Source organism: Microtus pennsylvanicus, chromosome 7 (assembly GCF_037038515.1).
Source record: "Microtus pennsylvanicus isolate mMicPen1 chromosome 7, mMicPen1.hap1, whole genome shotgun sequence".
In the NCBI taxonomy this organism is placed as follows: domain Eukaryota; kingdom Metazoa; phylum Chordata; class Mammalia; order Rodentia; family Cricetidae; genus Microtus; species Microtus pennsylvanicus.
The window spans coordinates 6,487,658-6,510,908 of NC_134585.1; the positions used below are offsets into that span (position 1 = coordinate 6,487,658).

Genomic DNA, 23,251 nt, shown 5'->3' on the forward strand with positions numbered 1-23,251 from the left:
GTGTATATGGAGAACTGACTGGCTTGGTGTGTACCAGCTGCTCAGGAGGATAGAACAGAAGAGCTTGAGCTTGGCAGGAAGAATGAAATTTTTATGTTTTTCCTTTAATTTTTTTTACTTTTTGATAATTTCATATGTTATGTTTTGGTCACATTCACCTAACATAGCTTTGTGTCCTGTTTTTTTTTTTTTTTAAACCATCAAGTTTAATTAGTGCTGCCTATGTAACTAACTCTTGGATGTGTGGCGAAGTACGTGGTCAGCCTCCCAGAGCCAACTCTCTTCTCTTTTGGCAGCTGTCAGTTACCAAAAATTCCTTAGGTAGATGATTTTGGGACCACTTTTACCCTCCATGTTGGTATTTTGTCTGGCTTAAGTTTGCACAGGTCTGTGCATGCTGTCACAACCAGTCCTTTGAGATCATATCATGACCCTTGTTGGAGAGAATCTTTCCATTTCTGCCTCTTTTGCATCTGAACCATGACATTTATATGTAAGGCCATGGTGAGCATTGCAGCACAGCAAATTCATCAGGAAGTTCAGATTAGTGTGACATCATCATGAAAATAGTTGGTATCTGGATTACTTAAAAGAAGCTACAGGAAGGATGTAGGAGTTTCTCAAGTGGTCACATACCTGATGACCTCCACACCACTTGCCGTCATGTATTGCATTGACTGCAATGCATGGTGTGTTTTCTTTAATAATTCCCTTTTTAAAATAATTTTTTCTTTTTTGAAATTAAAATTACATCATTTCTTTTCTTTCAACCTTTCCCTTGCTATTTCTAAAATTCATGACCTTTTTTTCTTTAGTTGTTGTGTATGTGTGTGTATGTGTATCTATATTTATCTAGCACACACACACACTCCTAAATAAATACAACCTACTCAGACTATGTTACTTGTATGTATATAATTTCAGGGCTAATCACTCATTCTCATTTTTTTTCATGATATATTAGCCGAGATTTAATTTGCAGCTTTTTTTGTTTTGTTTGTCTTTTGAGACATGGTTACTCTGTGTGGCTGTCCTGGGACTCTCTTTCTGTAGACCAGTCTGGCCTCGAACTCAGAGATCTGTTGCCAAAGTGTGTACCACCACCGCCTGCTAATTTGCAGCATTTTGATGCATATTATCCATAAGCACTGGTATGCTTGTGAAAAGCTCCTTTAGCTTGCAAAGTTATTTGTTAACATACTAATGAGATCAGTTAAAAGCAGAATAGTAGAAAATTAACATGGGAGGTGATATGATTTGATTGATTGTTTCCTCATTTATCCATTATATGGTATATAACTAGTACTTAAATGCATAGGACTGAGGTCATTCTGTTCCTTAGAAAGTGATTCCTCAGGCATGTTAGCAGGCTCTCTCAGGGCCATATCTGTCAGGTGAATTTAGAATGAAAAGAATTAATAAAATATCTTTACCTGTTGACAAAAGGGAATGTTTCCATGAAACTTTTACAAAACTCAAATCCCAGTGACTATAAAGTTTTAAAACGTGCTCACGACCATTCATTTACTTACTGCTGATGGCTTCCCAGAGGCCTGAACTATTTACAGAAAATCTTTACTGGTACCTTCTTTTTCCATGTAACCTCAGATGAGAATAGTTAGGTGAGGAGACAGCTGTTAGGTTGCTGCAGCAGTCTTTGTATTTAAGAGAATGAGAATCAGAACTGGTTTGAGAATTTGATCCTTTCCTTGCTTGTCATTTGGCTTTGACAACTGCAGCCCACATTGGACATACAGGCTTTTTCCTTGCATGGTGAGCTTGACTAGCCCATTGTATTTGGCATTTCGAAAGCACTTTTTCTACTGGCTTGTGTTAGGATTTGCTTTTGAGAAGCTACTAATTGACACTTCCAACATGGACAGATTGAGGCCAAGGAAAGCCTGTGGGTGCTTGTCAGGTAGTGGTGAAGTTAAAAACCACCTGCTGTCAACATCAGGGAATTTTATTATCATTTTCATTTTTGAATAAATGAAGAGTCATTAGATTCCTGGAGCTCAGACTGAATGGAGAAACTGGTTATTCTCCTTACTTGAAGTATTCTCTTTGTCTCTAAAGACTCATGAATCACTCTTTGCTAGTTCTTTGTGTTTTTAATTAGGAAATTCAGAATTAGAACTGCTTAAGTTGTCATAACTTAGCCTAGCCACAGAACTGGAGAGGGAGCTGGCCTTCTTAAAAGATACGTTAAAGAGTGAGGTTGTGTTGCTGTCTTAAAACTGGTAGTTTATGTATTAGACTCCGAAGAACACTGAAGACCATTATAGACAGATTAGGGGAACCATCAGGAGATCTGTCAGTTTCTCTAAACTACTATTTGTATAGAACTTTTATAACTTTGATCTGTTTTTGACAAGGTTCAGCAACATGGTTTTCTGTAGAAAAGTAATTTAACAAAAATCAGCCCTGCTGTGTTGTGGTGGTGGTGCACTCCTTTAATCCCAACATTTGGGAGACAGAGGCAGGTGGATCTCTGGATCTCTGAGTTCGAGGCCAGCCTGGTCTACAGATCTAGTTCCAGGACAGCCAGGGCTACACAGAGAAACTCTATCTGGAAAAGCAAACAAACTGACAGAAGTCTTGAAGCTTGTTACTTGAAGCTTGTTGTATTTTTTGAGTTACTAGTACTGCCTTCAAGGGCTGGGTGGTGGTGGCACACGTCTTTAAACTCAGCACTTGGGAGGCAGAGGCAGATGGGTCTCTGTGAGTTTGAGGCCAGCCTGGTCTAAAAAGTGAGTTCTAGGACAGCAGAACTGTTAATACAGAGAACCAGAGAAACCAAGATATAATGAATTTGTTACTAGGACCAGTATTGGACTTGTTATGCTGTTATTCATGGGCGTTTGTTTTTTAAAAAAAAATCTGTGGAAACAGGTCAGCTACATTTTTAATATATGAATTAGTTTTGACTTCCTAGAGACCTTTAGGCAGTGAGGACTAAGCAGACAGTGACTGTGGGAATAATGTGGCTGCCTGTGCCTCAGTCGGTTTGGAGATCTGTCTGCCTCTGTCTCCCAAGTGCTGCGATTAAAGGTATGCGCCACCACTGCCTGGCTAAGCACATTTTTTTTTAAAACATTGTCAATTGAATTTTGATTAATATTGATTTATTTTTCTGGTTCAGGAGAGCATGCACCAACATTTCTATTTATTTATTTATTTGGGGCTGGAGAGATGGCTCAGTGGTTAAGAGCATTGCCTGCTCTTCCAAAGGTCCTGAGTTCAATTCCCGGCAACCACATGGTGGCTCACAACCATCTGTAATGAGGTCTGGTGCCCTCTTCTGGCCTGCAGACATACACACAGACAGAATATTGTATACATAATAAATTAATAAATATTTAAAAAATATTTATTTATTTATTTGGTTTTTTGAGACAGGGTTTCTCTGTAGCTTTGGAGCCTGTCCTGGAACTAGCTCTTGTAGACCAGGCTGGCCTTGAACTCACAGAGCTCCGCCTGCCTCTGCCTCCCAAGTGCTGGGATTAAAGGTGTGCACCACCACTGCCTGGCATGTGCTTATATTTTATTTGAATATATCCACGTCTCAAAAGGACTCGAGGTAGTAGTTTTGTGGAGTGTCTGTACAGAGTAGAAAGAACGCTTGTGTAATGACATAATTAAGGAGACCTGTGATCCACTGTTTTTCAGGACCAGTATTTATAAGTTCAGATTTTTCTTCACCTAACTTTTCAGAAATTTGTTAGCCATAAGTATCTTGGGTCTATAGTGTAAATGAACTTGCTCTCCCTCTGCTGGCTGACTCTGTAGAAAATATGTGTGAGAAAAAAGCTGAGTTCCAGTTCAGTCTTGAATATTTGTCAAATTTCACATTCTCAGTTGGGTAGAATCATAGGGGATGTCTTTTTGTAGAAGGGGTGATTGATTGTATGTTGTTTTTCTATTTGGGCTTGTTTGCAGGGTCTGGAGGATGTCCATTGACTTTTAAAAGTTAAAAAGATTTTAGTTGTAGTGTACATCAGAAGCTTTTCTCTACTCAAGGAGCCATCTGGGCCACCTTTTCTGTCTACCTTTTTTTTTTCCTTTCAAGAGAACAGCTTGTTATTTTCTCTGCCTTTTTAAAAATCATTCACATGGTGTTAATTACAGAATACAGTTTAGTTTCTGTACAGTGTTGGAAACTGTAGGGTGAATATGGAAAAGAAGTGATACTCCATGAACACTGATTCCCTTTTCTTGGGAGCCATTGAAATGTTGGGATTCAGACTGTCAGAGGTAGTAAGCTGAGTTCAAGAGGAAGTTCAGGCATTCCCAGCTGAAGGGAACGTGATGTAGGCAGTTTTCTTAGAGCTGGGAAAAGCGCTGTTGGAGGAGCTTTATGTCTCGTTATTAATCATCACATCACCCCCTGGCATGTGACTTCATCCCACAGATAAAGAAGGAAGACCTGTGACTTTAAAGCTTTGGGTAGCATTTATTTATAGAGACATCTTCAGATGTCATTCTGCATGTATCTGGTTACAGGTGAGGGGAGTCTGTACCTTTTTGGCTGTACAGACGGTTGGATAGGCTACTGGCACATAAATGTTAGATGTGTGGATTTCATACTCAGCGTATATTTAGAAGTACAGCTTTGTGAGCATTAGGTGTGGTAACTGGGCTGTTATTTTAACATTTTGATGTTTTCAGACCTTGTTAAAATATTACTTAATGTAGAGATGGGAAATAGAAATATGTTGTATATGTTCTGTTTCTCTGTCCCTGACTGGTAGGAATGGCATCTTCAGAGTTGTGTGCACACACAAAGTGTGCACAGTAGGGATGGAATTTGTACATGTTAAGCAGGTACTGAGCTATACCTGTAATCCCTGGAGTTCTTTTTGGAAAATGCATTTAAGGAGAGAATGACACAGGAACATTCTGTGAGGCTGGAGAGATGGTTCTGTGATTAAGAGTATTTCTGCTCTTACAGAAGATCTGAGTTCAGTTCGCAATACCCACATCAGGTGGCTCATAGCTATTTGTAACTCCAACTCCAGGGCATCCCAAGCCGTCTTTTGGCCTCTTGGTACCATGCTTGTGGCATCACAGACATACACATACATATATAAAAATATACATACATAAATAATGAATTTTGTGGAATTTAAGTTTTATTCTTGGTTTAACTTATGCTGCTTTTTTTTTAAAAAGAATTTTAATGACTTGCTTTGGTATTATTTTGGTGTCATTGTTGGAAAGTTTGAACTTTCACTGTTTTTTCGCATTTTTTTTTAAACAGTTTTTCTGTATAACAGCCCTAGCTGTCCTGGAACTCGCTTTGTAGACCAGGCTGGCCTTGAACTCATAGAGTTGTGCCTACCTCTGCCTGCAGATTGCTGGGATTAAAGGTGTACATCACCGCGACTGGCTTGTTTTTTTTTCTCTTTGTAACTTAACCAAAAATGATTCATTAAACATATTTTTAAATAGTCAAGGAGTCATGACTTTGTTTATGACAGCTGACTAACCGGGGCTCAGCATCGGTTCTGAGGGAAGCAACAGCATGGGACAAGTGGTGTTTGGACAGTTTGCAAAGTCCTCCTGTCACATCATGTTTGTCTAAAGTGTGCGGTGGATTGGCTTGATAACATGCAGGAAGTTCCACCAGGGAGGGGACCATTGGCTTTGTTTTGTACTGTATTTTCTGTGTTTGAACATAATAGGCATGCAAAAAAGTATTTGTGGAATGGATGGGATCTAATGAGTGCTTTAATTTGCCAGCATAAATATTCCTAAAACAATAAACTTTGAAATAAACATTCTGCTATTTCACCTTTCTTTCCAGTGGGCAGTTGTAAACCAGCTCATTAGACGTAAGCGTTTTAATCTTTTCACAAAATTACTCACTAAATTGATAATGGCATTTTTATGTTTTGAAAAAGTTAGACAGGAACGGCACATGAGGTTTTTTTCTCAGTAAAGGGCCCTGTGTTACTCCGAAATAGTTGGACTTGTGCTAAGGATCTGGGATACTTACGAAGATGATGTCTCCACTGGTGGGGAAGCCGCACGTATCCACATTGTTTTAAGTTTTGTTCTAGACAAATGATGATTCAGAGTCAGATGTGCAGTTTAGGAAGAATAGGCAGAGATGGTTGACTTATAGGTACAGGTATTAGTTTAAGAAGAAAAAGCCTTCCTGCCTTTCCTGTTGCTGTTCTGTTAACAGGTGTGAAGGATGTGCATTCCCCTTTATGTGTTTGAAATGATGCCTTTTATGCAATTGGGAAACAAATCCAACCTCACTGAAAACTCGCTCTGGTGTATCACAGATGGGAAAATTTTTAAGGAAATACTCATATTTTCCTGCATGAAAAATTCATATGAATCAGAGACTTCTAAGCTTCTGTGTTACCCTGGAGGAACTGTGGTCCTAACCTCCAGCTGACCGCTAGCTGGAGTTAAGGTCCTGATTGGTGGTGAGTTAGAGAACTTTGGGTATGGCCTGGAGCTATCTGTGTTTGCCCAGTGTCTGATTGGAGAAAGGAAGGCTGGCAAACCACTGAGGAGGTGTCTAGTATCTGGGCCATGACTATTTTGAAGAAAGGGGATTTGAGGTTTTTCTTTGGGTCCTTTATGTGCGCTTAAAATTGTTATTCTGTATTATTTGATCAACTAATGAAAAGTAATGATTGCTTGAGTGTCTTACTAGGCATGTACTGCAGTCACCTAAACCAGAAACCTTGCTGAGAAACCCTAAGAGTTTTGACACCAGGGCTAAATCCCACTTTTGACAAGGCTGCCAAATTCACTTTGGGGCTGGGACTTGAATCTAAAGGTGAGGCTGCTTGCTATCTTGGAAAAGTACTAGTAGATGAAAGCCCAGGCTTTATTTCTGGCTTCCTTAATTGGCACCATGGCTTCACATATGACCCAGAGTTGCTGTTGGGGGAGGCCGCTAGTTAGTTTCTGGCTGCTCAGCCCTGAAATAATCACACAGAAATCATGTTATTTGCAATACTGTTTGGCCAATAGCTTAAGCATGTTTCTAGCTTGCTCTTATATCCTAAACTAACCCATTTCCATTAATCTGTGCATCACCTCGAAAGTTTCGGCCGGCTCCAGCGCTGGCTTCTGTCCTCACTGGCAGTTACAGGACTTCTCTTAACTCCGCCTTCTTTCTCCCATCATTCAGTTTAGTTTCGCAGCCTAGTTCTACTCTGTTCTGTCACAGGCCAATGCAGATTCTTTATTCATTAACCATAAAAGCAACACATATACAGAAGGACTTCCTACATCAAGTTGCTATTGTGTCTGTTGGGCTAACAATTCCATTTCTTCTTTCTTGTCCTTGCTCCCAGGAGAACTAGTGAAGGGTAAATAAGCACATGTGCTTGGTGAACCTTTTTATTGATTTTAGTCCTTTTTGGATTAATTATGTTAGTTGTAGACTTTTTCTTTTCTTCTCTTTTCTTTTTTTTAATATTTTTTTAAAATATTTATTTATTATGTATGCAATATTCTGTCTTTGTGTATGCCTGAAGACCAGAAGAGGGCACCAGACCCCATTACAGATGGTTGTGAGCCACCATGTGGTTGCTGGGAATTGAACTCAGGACCTTTGGAAGAGATTATTAGTTTGATGGAATTTCTTTCCCTCAGTTCTTAATTTCCTCAAATTTTCGCCCACAAATTTGTATTGACTTTTGTCAGATTTTTTAAAAATCTTATTTAAGTGATTATACTGTTTTTCTACTTTGTAGACCAGGGTGACCTCGCATTCAGAGATAGCCTGCTTCTGCCTTTCCAGTACTGGGTTTAAGGGGGTGTGCCATCATATGGCTATCTTTTTTTTTTTTTTAACTAATAAGCTCAAGGGTTTTTTTTTTTTTTTTTTTTTTTTTAAGACAGGGTTTCTCTGTAGCTTTGCAGCCTGTCCTATAACTAGCTCTTGTAGACCAGGCTGGCCTCACTCATAGAGATGTGCTTGCCTCTTCCTCCCAGGTGCTGGGATTAAAGGCGTGAGCTACTGCCGCCTGGCTAGCTCTAAGAATTTTTAGCTTTAGTAAATTGAAACTGGAGTTAATGCAAATACAGTTTATCATTCTTTCCATATATTAGCCTCTAGTGTTTGGTCAATAAATTAATTGTATTTTGATGATAGAAGGCAAACAACCTTAATTTATGCGTAATCACTTGCTTGTCCTCTTGCTAGAGTTTACTCAATTTAAGTGGACTCATTGATGATTGTAACTTTAGATCTATCATTGACAGCTGTACAAGGCATTTTATAACCTTTCACATGTACACAAGTTCTGCTAACATAGTAGTGTTTTTGTTTTCTCACCGTTCAGGGTAAGTTAGTTGCCTGCTGCCCTGAAGATTGTTTGTTGCAAAGTGTTTGTCTTGTTTTTGGGTGGAATTGTCTAGTTTCTATTTCTTGTGGCTTAACGAGGGGTTTGCAGTTACCATCTCACCTAGTGTACACACAGGTGTTTTGAAAATAGGTTTGCTATGTTGCTTTGGACTTAGTTATCAGAAGAAAGGGAGGATGCCGAAGAGCATCTGAAAGATGGAAAAGAAAATGTTATAGTTCATGCTGAACACTTGGTCTCAAACTGGTAGCTGTATTTTGGGAGGGTCTAGAAACAAATCCTAATGTTAATGTTTGTATATTTATGCAAGTACTCTATATATATTACAAGGAAGACTGAAGAATTCTGTATACATGTACAGCAATACATAAATATATACACACAAACACATTTTAAAGATGGTTTTATTGTTTATCCTGACAATAAACAGGTAATACCACTTTGTTTTTTTGGATCATTGTTTCATGGGGGAAAATTCTTAAGTACTGTGTATATTTGTATGTGTCCATGCATGTATTGGCCATTGAATCTAGATCACCATGCATGCTGGGCAAGTGCTCTACCCCGTAGCCCTAGCCTTAGTGTGTGTGTGTGTTTTTTTTTTTTTTTTTGAATTTTTCGAGACAGGGTTTCTCCGTAGATTTTTAGTGTGTTATTTTTAGTAAATATTTTGTAGCAATATGTAAAAGGAGCTTCAATTTACCACAGAAATTGATTCTTCCCTTTGTTCCTACTGTGTGGATAATTTCCTTGCATCTGGGAAGCAAAGAGTGAGGAACAGCATTAAGTATTAGACTGGTTGAATTTTGTCCACTTTCTGAAATCGGTTAGTGCTGGAGAGACTTCAGAGTTAAAAGGAAGAAGGGGCACCTGGCAACTCAAGGGATGGAAGGAGAGAAGGACATGGAGTTTGCTTTCTGTGTTGTCTCATCTCTTTGTTCCCAATGTGGTTTTTAAGTAGCTGAGGGAAATATCTCTTCCTGTCCGGGGTTAGCTCACTATGCATCTTTTCCACCTGTGAGTTTGTTCTAAAGACAGAGTACGATCGAGTTGATTTTACATGTCTGTACCTGTGCCCTTGCTGGTCATAACAGGACTTGGAACCTTGTAGGGAAGCGCGCTATGCCCAGCTCATGTATAATTGACGTTCAGCCTGAGTAAAGTGACCTGTGTAGCTTTTATTTTAATGTTCTTTCTGTGTATACACTAGAGAAATAAATGTGAGAACACAGGCGGCAGGGGCAAGGGATGACAATGAGACTTCAAACTATCTTTGTGTGTGGCAGGACACTTGACAGCTCATCTCTGCTTAGGCAAAAACAGTTTTCAGCTTTACCACTTAAGTTTTGTTTCAAGTGCAGAAAGCTTTTGAAGAAAGGCAGGAGATTGATCTTAGTGGAAAAAATGGAATGAAAACTTGATAGCAGCATAACTTGCACTGTGGGTAATCATTGAGGGTAATTAGTTTTTGTGGCTGTGAAATATATTCTTTTCTATATGTAACAAATAGATTTATGTTCCAGAGTCTTAATTGTTCCATCAAAGGCATAGATGTGCCTAAAAGTTTGGTTTTGCTTACCATTAGTAAATATTTTAGAAGAATATTCAATAATTGGGATGAGCAAGCACTTTTTTTTCGGTATGAATTGTAGTTTATTACCAGTGAAAGATTATCTTGCTGTTACAGAACTTCAGGACATGTGTTTGAGTATGAAATACCAAACAATACTTAGAAACAGATGTGTATGGCATTTAATTCTTTTGAACAGAGTATTCTGTTGCTGTCAGGATGGTGTAGAGATTTGCTGTGGGTTTTTTGAGGGAGCTAGCTATACGTGGAGGCAGGCTGTAAGGTGACCACCTCTCTGTATTCTAGGATTAAAAACCAAGTCTTTCTGATGTTTTCTGTACTTAGTTTTACAGAGTTTATAAGCTTTTAGAGGTTGAGAGTTACTGGTTATTTTTGTTCAGATGATCAGTCAGTAAAGCATTTACTAAGTTTAAATGCTTTTCTCCACTCTTAAGTTTTCTTTTTTTTTAAAATTTATTTATTTATTATGTATACAATATTCTGTCTGTGTGTATGTCTGCAGGCCAGAAGAGGGCACCAGACCTCATTACAGATGGTTGTAAGCCATGTGGTTGCTGGGAATTGAACTCAGAACCTTTGGAAGAGCAGGCAGTGCTCTTAACCACTGAGCCATCTCTCCAGCCCCCACTCTTAAGTTTTCAACGACAGTAAATGGAAAAAAAAATTTAAAGGATTTAATTTAAAAAAACATAGCAACAAACCTTTCTATTTTCAGAACTACATCACTGCTGCAGTAGACCCTCCAGGAGCCAGTGGAATGAGCCTAAGCTATCCTCTGCTTCTCCATCCTATTGTATCAGAAGGATGCTGCTGCAGTTGTTTTTGATCTTAAAATGACTTTGTTCTGGGGACTGGAGAGATGGCTCAGTGGTTAAGAGTTCCTGAATTCAATTCCCAGCAACCACATGGTGTCTCACAATCATCTGTAATGAGATCTGGTGCCTACTTCTGTCCTGCAGGCATACATGCAGACAGAACACTGTATGTATATATAATAAATAAATAAATCTTAAAAAACAGGACTGTTCTGGAACTCAAAAAGAAGAATGTCCTAATCTTAGACAACAGAGCCACTTTCTAGGAAGTACAGGGAGAATTTTGATGTGCTCCAGACTGGACCATGTAGAGCCTGTTGAATGAAACCTGAAAACCGAGTGGAACACATCCTGAACAAACCGCTCTGAATTCAAACTTTTAAAAGAAGCTAGTCTGTCTTAAAACTTCTGAGGAAAACATTGCTGGAAACAATTTATTCTGTATATTTATTTTTTCATGCAGCTTATACTTAGGAGTAGAAGGTGTTTTTTAAAGCTAGGTCTAGATCATAAATGATTGTTTAATCATATGTACTTTGATAAATTCATTATTATGTTTCTGACTGTTGTGTGTTAGTGCTTCATGAAAGATAGTTTTCAAGGGAAGGAAGGCTGAGATTGTGTGGCTTTTAAAGAGCTGTGTGAATACCTGGCCAGAGTGCCAGTCATTGCTAATGCTGGGAGAACTAGATGTGAGTTCCTTTCTGTCTTTCTGCTTAGGTCAGCAAGAGGCAGGATTGCTGTTGGAGAGAGGCTGTTAGCTCTGGGCAAAGCTGAATCATGAATCCTTTCTAGGTTCTCCCTTCTTTAATTAGAAAATAAAGTAGCTGGGTTCCTGGGGCTTTATATAGTTTTTAGATCTCCTTGACCAGAAGGAACCAACTGTATTGGCTTTTAAATAAAACAGTAGAGCACTAGAAACAATTTTTTTTCCAGCCTTTAGGGCTTTTATAGAAATTTTTTTGTTTCTGGCTTCCTGGAAGATTGAGGGCCAGGACTAGACAGCTCTGCTTCTGGTCTAAGCTATACATAAGAGGAAAAACAGTGAATAACTAGTCAGTTCTTTAGGCATTTATTAGAAATTTTGTTTATATTTGTTCAGTATGGCACTCTTTGAATGTGTGTGTGTGTGTGAGAGAGAGAGAGAGCGAGACAGACAGACAGAGATAGAGACGGAGACAGAGACAGAGACATTCCCATTCTTGCTTAGAACATTCCAGTGACTGCTTTGTGTTTCACTAGCACCATCCAGCAGAGAGTTAAAGTAGTTTACAGTTCTGATTAATCAGTACTGTGAATTACAAATAGCCTAGTTCAAAGGCTGTCGAGAGGGTAAGTGCATTCTAGTGTAATTTTTCCAGTGTATAATTTGTCACTTGAAGACAATTAATATTTAATTCCCATGTTCTTCCTAATTTCTTCTATATAGAAAAATACCCAGATTATCAACGAGTTTAGTTTGTAGATAGTTTTAAATGAGTAATCTGTTAAAAATATACCCCATATCTAAATGATCTATTTCATTATCTTATCTTTCCTATCACCCACCTGCTTGATGTGCTGGAGGCTTGTCAGGCCTGTCAGTCTCCTTCAGGAGAATTTTCAAAGTACTAGTCATCCTTTGTGGAGAGGGTATCAAATGAGCCTTTAAACAGAAAGATGTTTTGCATTCCTATATGCATGTAGCTTTTAAATAGAGGTCAATTTGGAACTTGACCACATTTAAATGGGGATTTTACAAGTGATCAAAAATGAATTATTTCTTCATTGAGAGTGAGGATTGTTTCATTGAGAAGTGGGAACTTTTGCATGTCCTTTGAGAGATTGCTAGGTTGTGGTTCCATTTGGTTTTTGGTTCTCAGCCAAGATGCATGTGGCAGTTTCTCAGTGGCACCATAATATTAAGTGGGAGGATAAGGTTACCAAAAAACAAGTCATTTTGTGGACATTTCATATATGCCCTGAGCATGTTCCTGAGCGACATGAATAGAGAACACAGGAAGATTCTCGAGGCTCAGTCAGTGAGCTCCAAGTTCTAAACGAGACTCTGTCTAAAAAAATATGTATCTCTGTCTGTATGTGTCTGTAGATACAGATATAAAATAAGGTAGAGAGCAATTGAGGAAGACTTTCAGTGTTGACCTCCAACCTCTGCATGCACATATTCTTGTACACATGCATATTTACATATACAATATATACAATAAATACGTACTTAAAAATTGTATTCCCTGGTGGTAAGAATCTTGTAAAGACCAATGTTAATACAAATATAAAGTCAGATTTTATTTAGATTGGGCAACTTTATTTGACACTAGATATATGCATCTTAGCTGTTCAGAAAAATATAGCTTTTGTTTGTTTTGGGGATAAAACCTCACTTTAGCTCAGGCTGTCCCTGAATCTTGACCATCATCTTGAGTCACCCTTTCCCAAGTGGTGGGATTACAGATGTGAGCCTCCATACTTGACTCTGTTATTGGGTAGTAACAGGCTTAACCAGTCAGAATAATTTAGTCTCTGAAGATGCTTGTTGAACACCAGCTATATTTTTGGAATAAATTAATTTAGCTGGTGATTAGAGAAGGGATATGGATTTTTTTAAATCTATTTTACAAATTCATATATAGGTCTTTGGAAAGTAGTGGCATGGCCAGCACACTTACATAGTTGTGCTGTCTCAGGTACAGCTGCACTTTTCATTGTGCTGATGTTTATGATTTGTGTGTGCACCTGTGCTTATGTGAAGGAAAGTTAGCACTGGCATCTTTCTCTAATGCTCACCACCGTATTAGAATTTATTTATCATATGTGCCTGTATGTCTGTGCACTGAGGGTGTTAGGTTCCTTGGGACTGCTACAGACCGTTGTGAGTACCATGTGGATACTTGAAATCGAATCTGAGTCCTCTGGAAGTACTCTTGATTTTGCAAAACAAGGTTTCTCTGTTGCTTTAGAGCCTGTCCTGGAACTTGCTCTGTAGACTAGACTGACCAGGCTGACCTGGAACTCACAGAGATCCATTTGTCTCTGCCTCCCAAGTGCTGGGATTAAAGGCGTGCCTGCCAGCCTCTGGAAGTACTCTTAACTAAACCAATCTCTCCAGTCCTGTTTTCTGCTTTTTGGTTTGGGGAATTGAGACCATTAACAGCTTGCGCTCTCTCATCACCCCTTCCTTCCCTCCACCCCCTCCTCCTCCCTATCTACAGGGTCTTTTTGGTTTGGAGAATTGAGACTATTAACAGCCCTCTCTCTCTCCCCCTCTCCTTCTTCCTCCCTCTCCCTCTTTAAGGCCTCCCTCCCCCCAATCTACAGGGTTTTACTGTGTAATCCTGTCTGACCTGGAATTCACTTTTTAGACCAGACTGGCCTTGAACTCACCCTTATATTAACTAAACTTGGAACCTTGCTGTTTTGACTAGACTGTGTTACTGAGTTGTAGATATAGCTCTCACCCCCAGCGAATAAGTGCCACCATGCACACTCAGCTTTCTATGTGGGTGCTGGGGATCCAGACTCAGGTCCTCATGTTTGCAGAATGAGTACTTTACTCACTGAGCCATTTTCCAGTTCATGTTGTTATGTTTGTTTCTATTTTAAAAAGACATTCTTAAGTTCTTTGTTTTTCTGAGTTACTAAATAGAAGAGTTACAAAGCAGAGCATAAATTAGCTTTTGCTTGTGTTTTTTGTTTTGAGAAGCAACTCAAGATCACAGCTATACATTTTATATGTGCATTTCACCTTTTCTGTTATAAAGTATGATTAAAAGTTTTAGATATTATAATTAGGAAAAATTAATGGATGAGAAATAGTTTCATTATGCATTGTTTAAATTTTCTTAAAATCAGATTTGTTTGCATGTGGTATAGCTGAGTCTCTGATAATGCAATAGATGAGCTGAGCTGAGCTGTGGAATGGTCTAATGAAGTCAACTGTTACAGAATTGTAGTTGCATAATTATGGCATTATCTGTAGGAATGCATTATGGTCCACCCACTTATGGCTTACTCTTTTAGGACGCACTATTTCTGTGCTATTTGGATTGCATGTATATGGGACTATTTGTTAGACTCTTTCTTTTGTCACACACTCTTCTTCCTTGGAAATTTGTAATTTGACAGGAGATCACAATGCTATTCCTCAGATTGTTAATTTCTATTTTTGTTTAAATTGATCTTTTTTTTTTCACAGTCCATAAAGGCTCTTTATTTATGTTTTACATCTCTAGTAAAAGAATCCCAGGATTTTCCCTCCTGTGTGCTTTCGTCTTGCCTCTTCATGGTCCATGATGCCAGCTGAGGTGGTCAGTACAATGAAGCCAAACTGACGGGATGGGAGCAGATTGTTCTGCCATTTTTCTAGGTCTTTGAGTTGCACATCAAATCTAGGGCTTATCACTCCACACTTGTTCAACCTGCCAGTGAGGTTCACGATGATCTTCCCAGCTCTGTGGTCGTCAGTGATTTCAAATTCACCAATGTAACCATGCTTCATCGTCACAGTTAGGAACCGAACGATGACTTTGGAGCAGGGCCTGATGAGGACCTGGCATTTGCCTCTCTTCTCTGCATTGTTGATGCTCTTGAGAGCATCGGCCAGGACGTTCATGCGCACCATGGTGGCGGTGCGGGAAGATGGCCGAAAGAGCTTGATCTTTTTTTTTTTTGAGACAGGGTTTCTCTAATATGTTATCATAGGCCTATAACAAGTGAAGAGATGAACTGGACAATCAGAGCTACCCATAGAACATTGTGAGATAGAATCACAGGGAATTTTACCAGTCGTTTAAAGAAGGATTAATATTCTTTAAATATATAGAGAGCTTGAGTAAGAGAAAGTCAAGGGAGAGGGAGAGAGAGGGGGAGAATGTGGGGAGGGGAAAGAAGGGAGGAGGGAAGGACAGGGAGGAGAGAGCATAAATTGCCGGACAGTGCTGTCAAACCATTGTCTCTTAGGGATATTTATTCAGAAATCCTTAAAAAAAGGCTGGGAAGTCAAATAATAAATAGTCATATTTCATGATCATATGGGATTATTTCAGGAGTATAAGGTTGGTTTAACCTCCAGAAGTAAATAAATTACTACAGTACATCTTGTCGACAGACTGAAAAAAAAATCATATGATAATCTGAAAAGATGACAAAATTTAATAAAGCTCGGTGTGATTTCTTGAATAAAAATCCTCCACAAACTACCAATAGAAGCTGACTTATTTAGTCTAATGAAAGGTGTCTAGGTGTAGCTTTGTATTGTGCTATTTTTAGTGACTGCTTTAATCTTTCTAATCTTCGATATTTTGTCTTTAGATGATTCTGTGCAACTCTGTGTGGCCTCAGGAGGTCCTGCCCCTCATTTCTTCAGTTTTGTGCATTTCATTGTTTTTGTCTCTGTACGTAACAAAGCCAATATGAGATTGTTACTAGTTTCCCTCAAAAGGGTGAGGGCTAGTTGTCTTTTTTTTTTTTTTGACCCCTCTGGGGCTGACTCCTTTGTGTAGGTCCACATTTCCCTTTGATGTAATCTTACTCCTTGGATATTTTGAGAAATAGTTTAAATTTTTTGTTGTGCAGCTCTGTCCTGAAAAGCTGGCCCCCTTTTGAGTATATTTTTGCTGAGTATAGAATTGTAGGTTAACAGCTTTTTATTCAGTGAGCTGAAAGTGCTGTTCCTAGTGGAAAATCTACTGCCATTCCCATCTTTTTTACTGTTTAATGTGGTTTTGTTTAAAATTTTTTGTGTTTATAACTGAGTTTAAGCAGTGCTATTATGTGGTATGCCTTAGTGTCTTAAATCTCTGTGTGTGTGTGTGTGTGTGTGTGTGTGTGTGTGTGTGTGTGTGTGTGTGCGTGTGTGTGTGTGTGTGCGCACACTCACGTGCTTGGATTCATTGGGATTTTCAGGTGAGTAGGCTTGTGGTTTTCATCAAAGTTCTAACATTTCTGTTATGTTCAGATATTTTTTCCTGCCTCCTACTCCAGTTACATATATATTAAGGTATTTGAAGTTTTCTCTTTTATGCCTTGTACTTTGCCTCTATAGTACCTTGCTTCATAAGTTTTACTGTGACTATATTAATTTACTATAGGGCAAGTGTTGTAGTATCTTTTAAGACAGAACACTGACTTCAATGCCTTTGGTTCCAGATACCATCGTCTTTTTCTATTTATATGAGTTTGTAGTAATCGTGGATGAGTTTGAATTGGTTTGATGGTCCAGCTTCTTTGTATTATGTTAGTATCTGTACTCACTCTAAAAGAATCTATTTTGGTGGTGTAACTCTATAGTTTACAGAGAGTTTTGTTACCTGATAGAAGTTAGCCTGCCAACTTAAGGATTATCCTGGCTGTATTTTGTATTTGGCCATTTGACATTTGCATAAGGATTCTAGAAATAGTTTTATCAGTTTTCTAAGAAAAACCTGTTAAGCTTTTGACTGGATAGCACACATTTTATGTTTAGCAGAACTTTTTTCTTTCATCATAGTTTTGATCATATTTCACTACATACATTTAAGGTTTTTTTTTTTGGATTTTATCAATCATGGTGTGTAGAATAGAGATCTTGCTGATATTTCTAGGTATTTGTTTTATGGGGTATTGTATAAATGAGATTCATGTTTAAATATTTTAAGTTTATTAAAACTTGAAAGCTATTTATGTTCACAATAAAATTGAGCAGAGCCACACACCTGCTGGCCTCACTTTCCACTTCCCTACTGTCTCAATTTTATCTAGCTTTTCTTTAAATCCTAGAAGTATACATTTTAAACAATTATATTTATTTGTTGGCATAGTACTGACAGAATCCTCTTTTGTAAGTTTATGTATGATTTTTGATGTATACTATGTTAAATATACAATTTCATGAGTTTTTTTTTTTTTTTTTTTTAATTTTCGAGACAGGGTTTCTCCGTAGCTTTTGGTGCCTGTCCTGGAACTAGCTCCTGTAGACCAGGCTGGCCTCCAACTCACAGAGATCTGCCTGCCTCTGCCTCCCGAGTGCTGGGTTAAAGGCGTGCGCTACCACCGCCCGGCTCATGAGTTTTTAAAAAATGCACATTTCTATTTTGTATCTGTGTCAATATAGTAATTTAATTATCAAATCAATGTTAAAGGTATTTCTGTCACTGATGTAGTCTTCTTGCCCTTATATACTCAAAATCTTGTCCATAAATAACTTTGACTCCATGTATTCAGGCTTACATACTGTAAACATATGCCTGGAATTATCCCTGTTTCTGTTTTGTTCAGCTTTATTTCAGTAGGGTTTGTTTTTATTGTTACTTGTACTAGTTATTGCATGTTGACTACAGAGCAGCTCACACGGTCTATTGTGGCTGTGCATTGATTTTTTAGCCTTTGTTAGGGATAATGCTGCAGTGGATGTTGCTCTGTGTGCCTTTTGGTAGAAAGATGTGTGTTGTGTGTGTGTGTGTGTGTGTGTGTGTTCATTTATTTTGTGAATGAGTTGGTGAGCTATAAACTTTGTATGCTTAGCTTCTTCCCAATGACTGCATCACTTCACTGTCCTAGAATCACTATATGAGAGGCTGGTACACACTTTTGCTGACGTCTAGTTATTTTGGTGGAGGTGTACACCAGTGTGATGTTTTGGTGATTGCTTTACATTTTTAGTGCTAGGGATTGAACCAGGGCTTGTTCATTTGAAATGATTGTTAATGTACATTTTCTAATGTCTAATGATGCAGAGCTGGTTTTCATGTGTCTTTTTGACTATATACATGTCTACAATTGTGAAGAACCTGGTCAAGGGTGTTGCCTATTTTAAAGTGAGATTATAGTCTTCTTACAGTTTTATAGGAATTTAAGAATATATTTCACACATATCATAATTTGTATTGCAGCCTTTTTCTTAATTTGGTTTGTTTATTCTCTGATGTTAGCAAAATGTAATTTACTAGTGTTTTATGTGGTTAGTGTTAACTTTTGCTGTTTCTCCATTAAAATGCATATTTTTTGCTCTTTTTGCTTTATTTCCATTGGGTTTGCTGTACATATTTATATTTGATATTGAATAATGATCAAAGCTCACTTTTTTATGTGTGTCAAATTTGTTGTGATGAGGCAAGCAGGCCTGCTTTTCGTCCCGCCCGACTCCAGCATGGCTAGCTCTACACCCGAAATAATTACACGGAAACTGTATTTTTTTAAATACTGCCTGGCCCGTTATCTGTAGCCTCTTACTGGCTAACTCTCACATCTTGATTAACCCATTTCTAATAATCTGTGTAGCACCACAAGGTGGTGGCTTACTGGGAAAGATTCTAGCCTATATCCATCTGAGGTCGGAGAATCATGGCAACTGTCTCACTTCCCTTCTTCCCAGCATTCTGTTCTGTTTACTCTGCCTACCTAATTTTCTGTCCTATGAAAGGGCCAAGGCAGTTTCTTTATTAACCAATGAAAGTAACACATAGACAGATGACCCTCCTCCATCACAAATTGACTCAGTGTTTGATAATGTATCATACTATAACTGAATAATTGCAAAATTAAGTGATTTGTGCTTTGATATATACTATATATACTCTTGAACATCTTGTGATACATTTTATAGATTATTCCATGCTAGCTTATATGTAATTATGTAATTGTAAATAGAATTAGATAGCTGCAATGTATATTTTGTGGTTTCAACAGATTTGTCTTCTCATCAATATTCATGTTGTTGCCTGTCTTGTTTTATGGCTATTTATCTTTATCACTGATTTTTGAGATGAGTCTGATGCAGCCCAGGCTGGTCATAAACTCAGTATATAACCAAGCATGACCTCGAATTTTTGGCTGGGATTACATTTGTATGCCATCATGCCTGGTTCTGTTCAGGTCTCGGGATCAGAACCCTATTGTTGCATGCTAGAGAGGCACACTACCAATGGCTACAGACTTATCTCTTAGCAGTTCACTAGTTAGTTATTTAACATTGAAACAGAAAGGCCTTGCGTTCACCATTGTACATATATGTGAGAATTTCTTCCTAAAGAGACATATTTTTGATATTTAGCTTGCACTGGCCTCAGATTTGTATAGCTCCTCTGTCTACTTCCCTAAGTGTCGGGATCACAGTGTGTACCACACCTGGCTGTCGTAGTTACTTTTAATGTTTTGATTTATGTGGTTTATTTGTACCTTGATCTGGAAAACTACCTTTTTAATTTTGTTCTTAAGATCGTAAATTGCTATTTATAAGTTACTGTCTTGGGTAGACTTGGAGAAGAAATCTTCAAGACAGCCTCAGGGTAATATAATTTTACAAGTGATATTTTCTTTTATGTTGAAATTAAATGTAAAATTTATAATTTCATATAATGGGTAATATTGAGTGGTCACAGTTGTAGTTGCTCTTAAATTTATCTCTGTAGGTAGAGTGTTATGTTTCTGTAGTCTAACCTATTTATGGAAAGGGCTTAGCTTACAAGTCTTGTTTGCATGTGGGTAGAGTAATATCAGGATTGGCTATGTAACTTAAAAATGTTGTAATTTGAAATATGTATTTTTGTTTTCTTGTTAGGTTCAGTAACCAGAAGTTAAAGTACTAGAATAATTTTTTTTTAAAGATTTATTTATTTATTGTGTATACAACATTCTGCCTCCATGTATGCCCGGGCGCCAGATCTCATTATGTGGTTGCTGGGAATTGAACTCATGACCTCTGGAAGAGCAGCCAGTGCTCTTAACCACTGAGCCATCTCTCCAGCCCAGTACTAGAATAATTTGATACTTTATTCTTTGATAATAAGATAGTTTGGCAAGCTTTCAGGTTAGCATGAATGTTTTGAAAGAATAAAATCAGCAATTTATCATACAAATGCACCAAAACTACATATTGCCAGTTTTTCTCTAGACTTTATCCAATTCAGGTGGTGATCATCTGGTTTCCAAATATTCTAGTTCTTTTCAGAGCCTCCCCTCCTGTTTTACTACTCTTTCTTGCTCCCTCCATGTTACTAGAACCTTTAATGACTTTAGCTAGTAGCTGAATATGGAGTTGAGCAGGTGTTGTGCACCTTAGGCCAAGTGTAATATGGTTATGGTTCTTGAGTGGAAAGGATAAAGGAAGCTTTGTAACTAAGATGTGTAAGTCTTCTTTTGATTTGTTTTTTTAAAACCTCGTCAGATAATGTCACAGCATGAATAAATTCATCATAACTACACAGGATGGATAAACCTTTTAAAATTTGCAATTCATCAGAAATAGGACTTTTTATACATGAATTGGGATCTATGCTCTGTACCTTGTACGTTGTTACAAGTTGCTATTATGAAACAATAGCCCTTTTGTGAGGTGTGGGGTTTATTTTGTAGATATTCCTATAGGGCTCTATGAGGAAATTCTAAAATAAAGAACCAGATTAACTTAAAAAAATAAAAGGCAAAAACAACCTACTTGGCCTGCTTGGAAGGGAGTAAACAGCTACGGGCTACAGTTTCTGCTTTTCTGGAATGCCAAATTTTAGCTCAGAGCAAATTCTTCAGCAGAGCAATAAACCTTTGAAAATTGCTTTATAATGGAAATGCTGACAGACCATTAACTATAGTGGTGCAAATGCACCACTCTGCCACGCACAAGGCTGTCCCAAGTTGCTAAATACAGCATAGTGTGTTGGGCAGTGTCCATTCTGTGGAAGCCTCTATGGGTCTATATAGTTTGTCATGTTATGCCACCTAATTATTAATGGGGACACTCAAACCAGGCCACCTTTGACATGCAGGAGGAGTATCAGTTTAGAAGGAAAGAGAGTAGTTTAGGCTCTGCTGATGCTGAGAGCTCATTTTATATTTGCCACATTGGAAGAGGCCCAGGGTAAATTTAACATGATCATTTAATCACCATTCCAATTACAATGCCACTGAAGCAGATCAATGTTTTCTTACTACCAATTCATTGGAACTTCTAGGTCATAAAGTATCATTATTAGGCATATTGGAAAGTCTCAGCCCAGTGCAAATGGGGATTCTGGGATTTTCCAATTGCTTTGAAATAATAATAGAGGCTGCCTGGATGTACATTTTCACCACATGAAATGAAAACTGGAATTTTAAGGGATTGATATGACAAAGTGAGAATCCTATAATGCCACAGGAAAGGGTGAAGCAGAATCTTCATATCTAAAAATAAAATAAAGGCTGTGATGAGAAGAGATGGCTGCTTCCATAGTAGCCCACCTAGTGACTGGTGTGCTGGCTAACTAGCCTTGTGAGATGTGTCTCATTCTCACTGTTCACAGAGCCAAGCACATAGTTCAGTCTTACACTTATCGAGTTTACTTGGACTTGTTTATTGGGAAATTATTTCATTCTGATTGGTCAAGCTCCATCCTACGTGTTTTGTAGAGTTCTTCATATGTATGTTTGTATTTTTTACATACAGGCAGCTGGTTTTGATTCATAGAAGATTGCTCAAATGCAGAGTAGATAGATAAATTGAGGTGGAGTATCATGAGTTAATGCAAGCACTTAAGCACATTTTGGTTTCAATTGTGCTCTGAAAGGTACAGCATATGACATCATAGCTAAATCAGGACAATGCTAATAAGTTCTTTTATTTTTATTTCTTCAATACTAGTCATAGTTCTCATATGTGTCTTGTGGAGTGTCTTAGTTTGGGTTTCTATTGTTGTGAAGAGACACCATGACCCTGTGGCAACTCTTACAAAGGAAAAACATTTCATTGGGGGTGGCTTACAGTTCAGAGGTTTAGTCCATTATCCTCTGGTGTGATATGGTGGCATGCAGGCAGACATGGTGCTGGAGAAGCAGTTGCGTGTACTACATCTTTGCTTGCAAGCAACTGGAAGTTTTCTGTCTCACTGGGTGTGGTTAGAACTCAAAGCCCATCCACAGTGACACACTTTCCCCAACAAGACTACGCCTACTCTGACAAGGCCACACCTCCTAATAGTGCCACTCCCTTTGGGGCCATATTCTTTCAAACCACACGGGGCCTCATAGCTAATTAAAACAAACAACTCCTTTCTTTGGGTACTTCTATACAGCTAGATTGTCTCCTCCCACTTTTGATTGACTTTGAAATAGTGGAGCCAATTATCTTGGATTTGGTTCTTTGGAAATGGTATTGAGAGCAATAAATTAATAATGTTCTTGTGGAAGGAAGTCATGCTGTATGTCATTTCTGAATTGTATATGCAACTGAAAAACCATCACCAGCACAGGCTAGGGAGGATAGCCTTGTCTTTCTCTCATGTAGCTTGTTCATAGAGTTTTATTGATGGAAAGGTATTAACAGAAGCTGTTTAATTTATTCCCTTTTTTATGTTTGAGTTAATCTTGAAAAATATTAGGGTTTGATTCTCCAGCTCTACCTGTAATTAGTTCATTTGTTTCTCTGGGTTTTTTTTTTATTCATTCAAAAATGAGCTTTTGTAGATAGATATCCCATACCTTACAGGTTTCTGAAGATTAACCAAACCTCACAGAGTACTTTTCCTTGTAGCAAAAAGCAAGTTCTCAGGAAGTGTTAAGTGGTG

General features: G+C 38.1%; 2 protein-coding genes across 2 annotated transcripts in view; one reads left to right on the forward strand and one right to left on the reverse strand.

The window, feature by feature from the left end:
* Zfand3 (zinc finger AN1-type containing 3) overlaps positions 1–23,251 on the forward strand; it is a 194,483-nt gene that overhangs the window by 14,721 nt on the left and 156,511 nt on the right. The window lies entirely within an intron of this gene.
* Positions 14,934–15,380, reverse strand: LOC142853627 (small ribosomal subunit protein uS8-like). The gene has a single exon (XM_075978793.1). The coding sequence runs from the start codon at positions 15,358–15,360 to the stop codon at positions 14,968–14,970; it is 393 nt and encodes a 130-aa protein (XP_075834908.1). The 5' UTR covers positions 15,361–15,380; the 3' UTR covers positions 14,934–14,967.

Excerpts from the sequence above, each read along its gene's own strand:
- LOC142853627 (XM_075978793.1), bottom strand. The coding sequence starts at position 15,360 with ATGGTGCGCATGAACGTCCTGGCCGATGCTCTCAAGAGCATCAACAAT.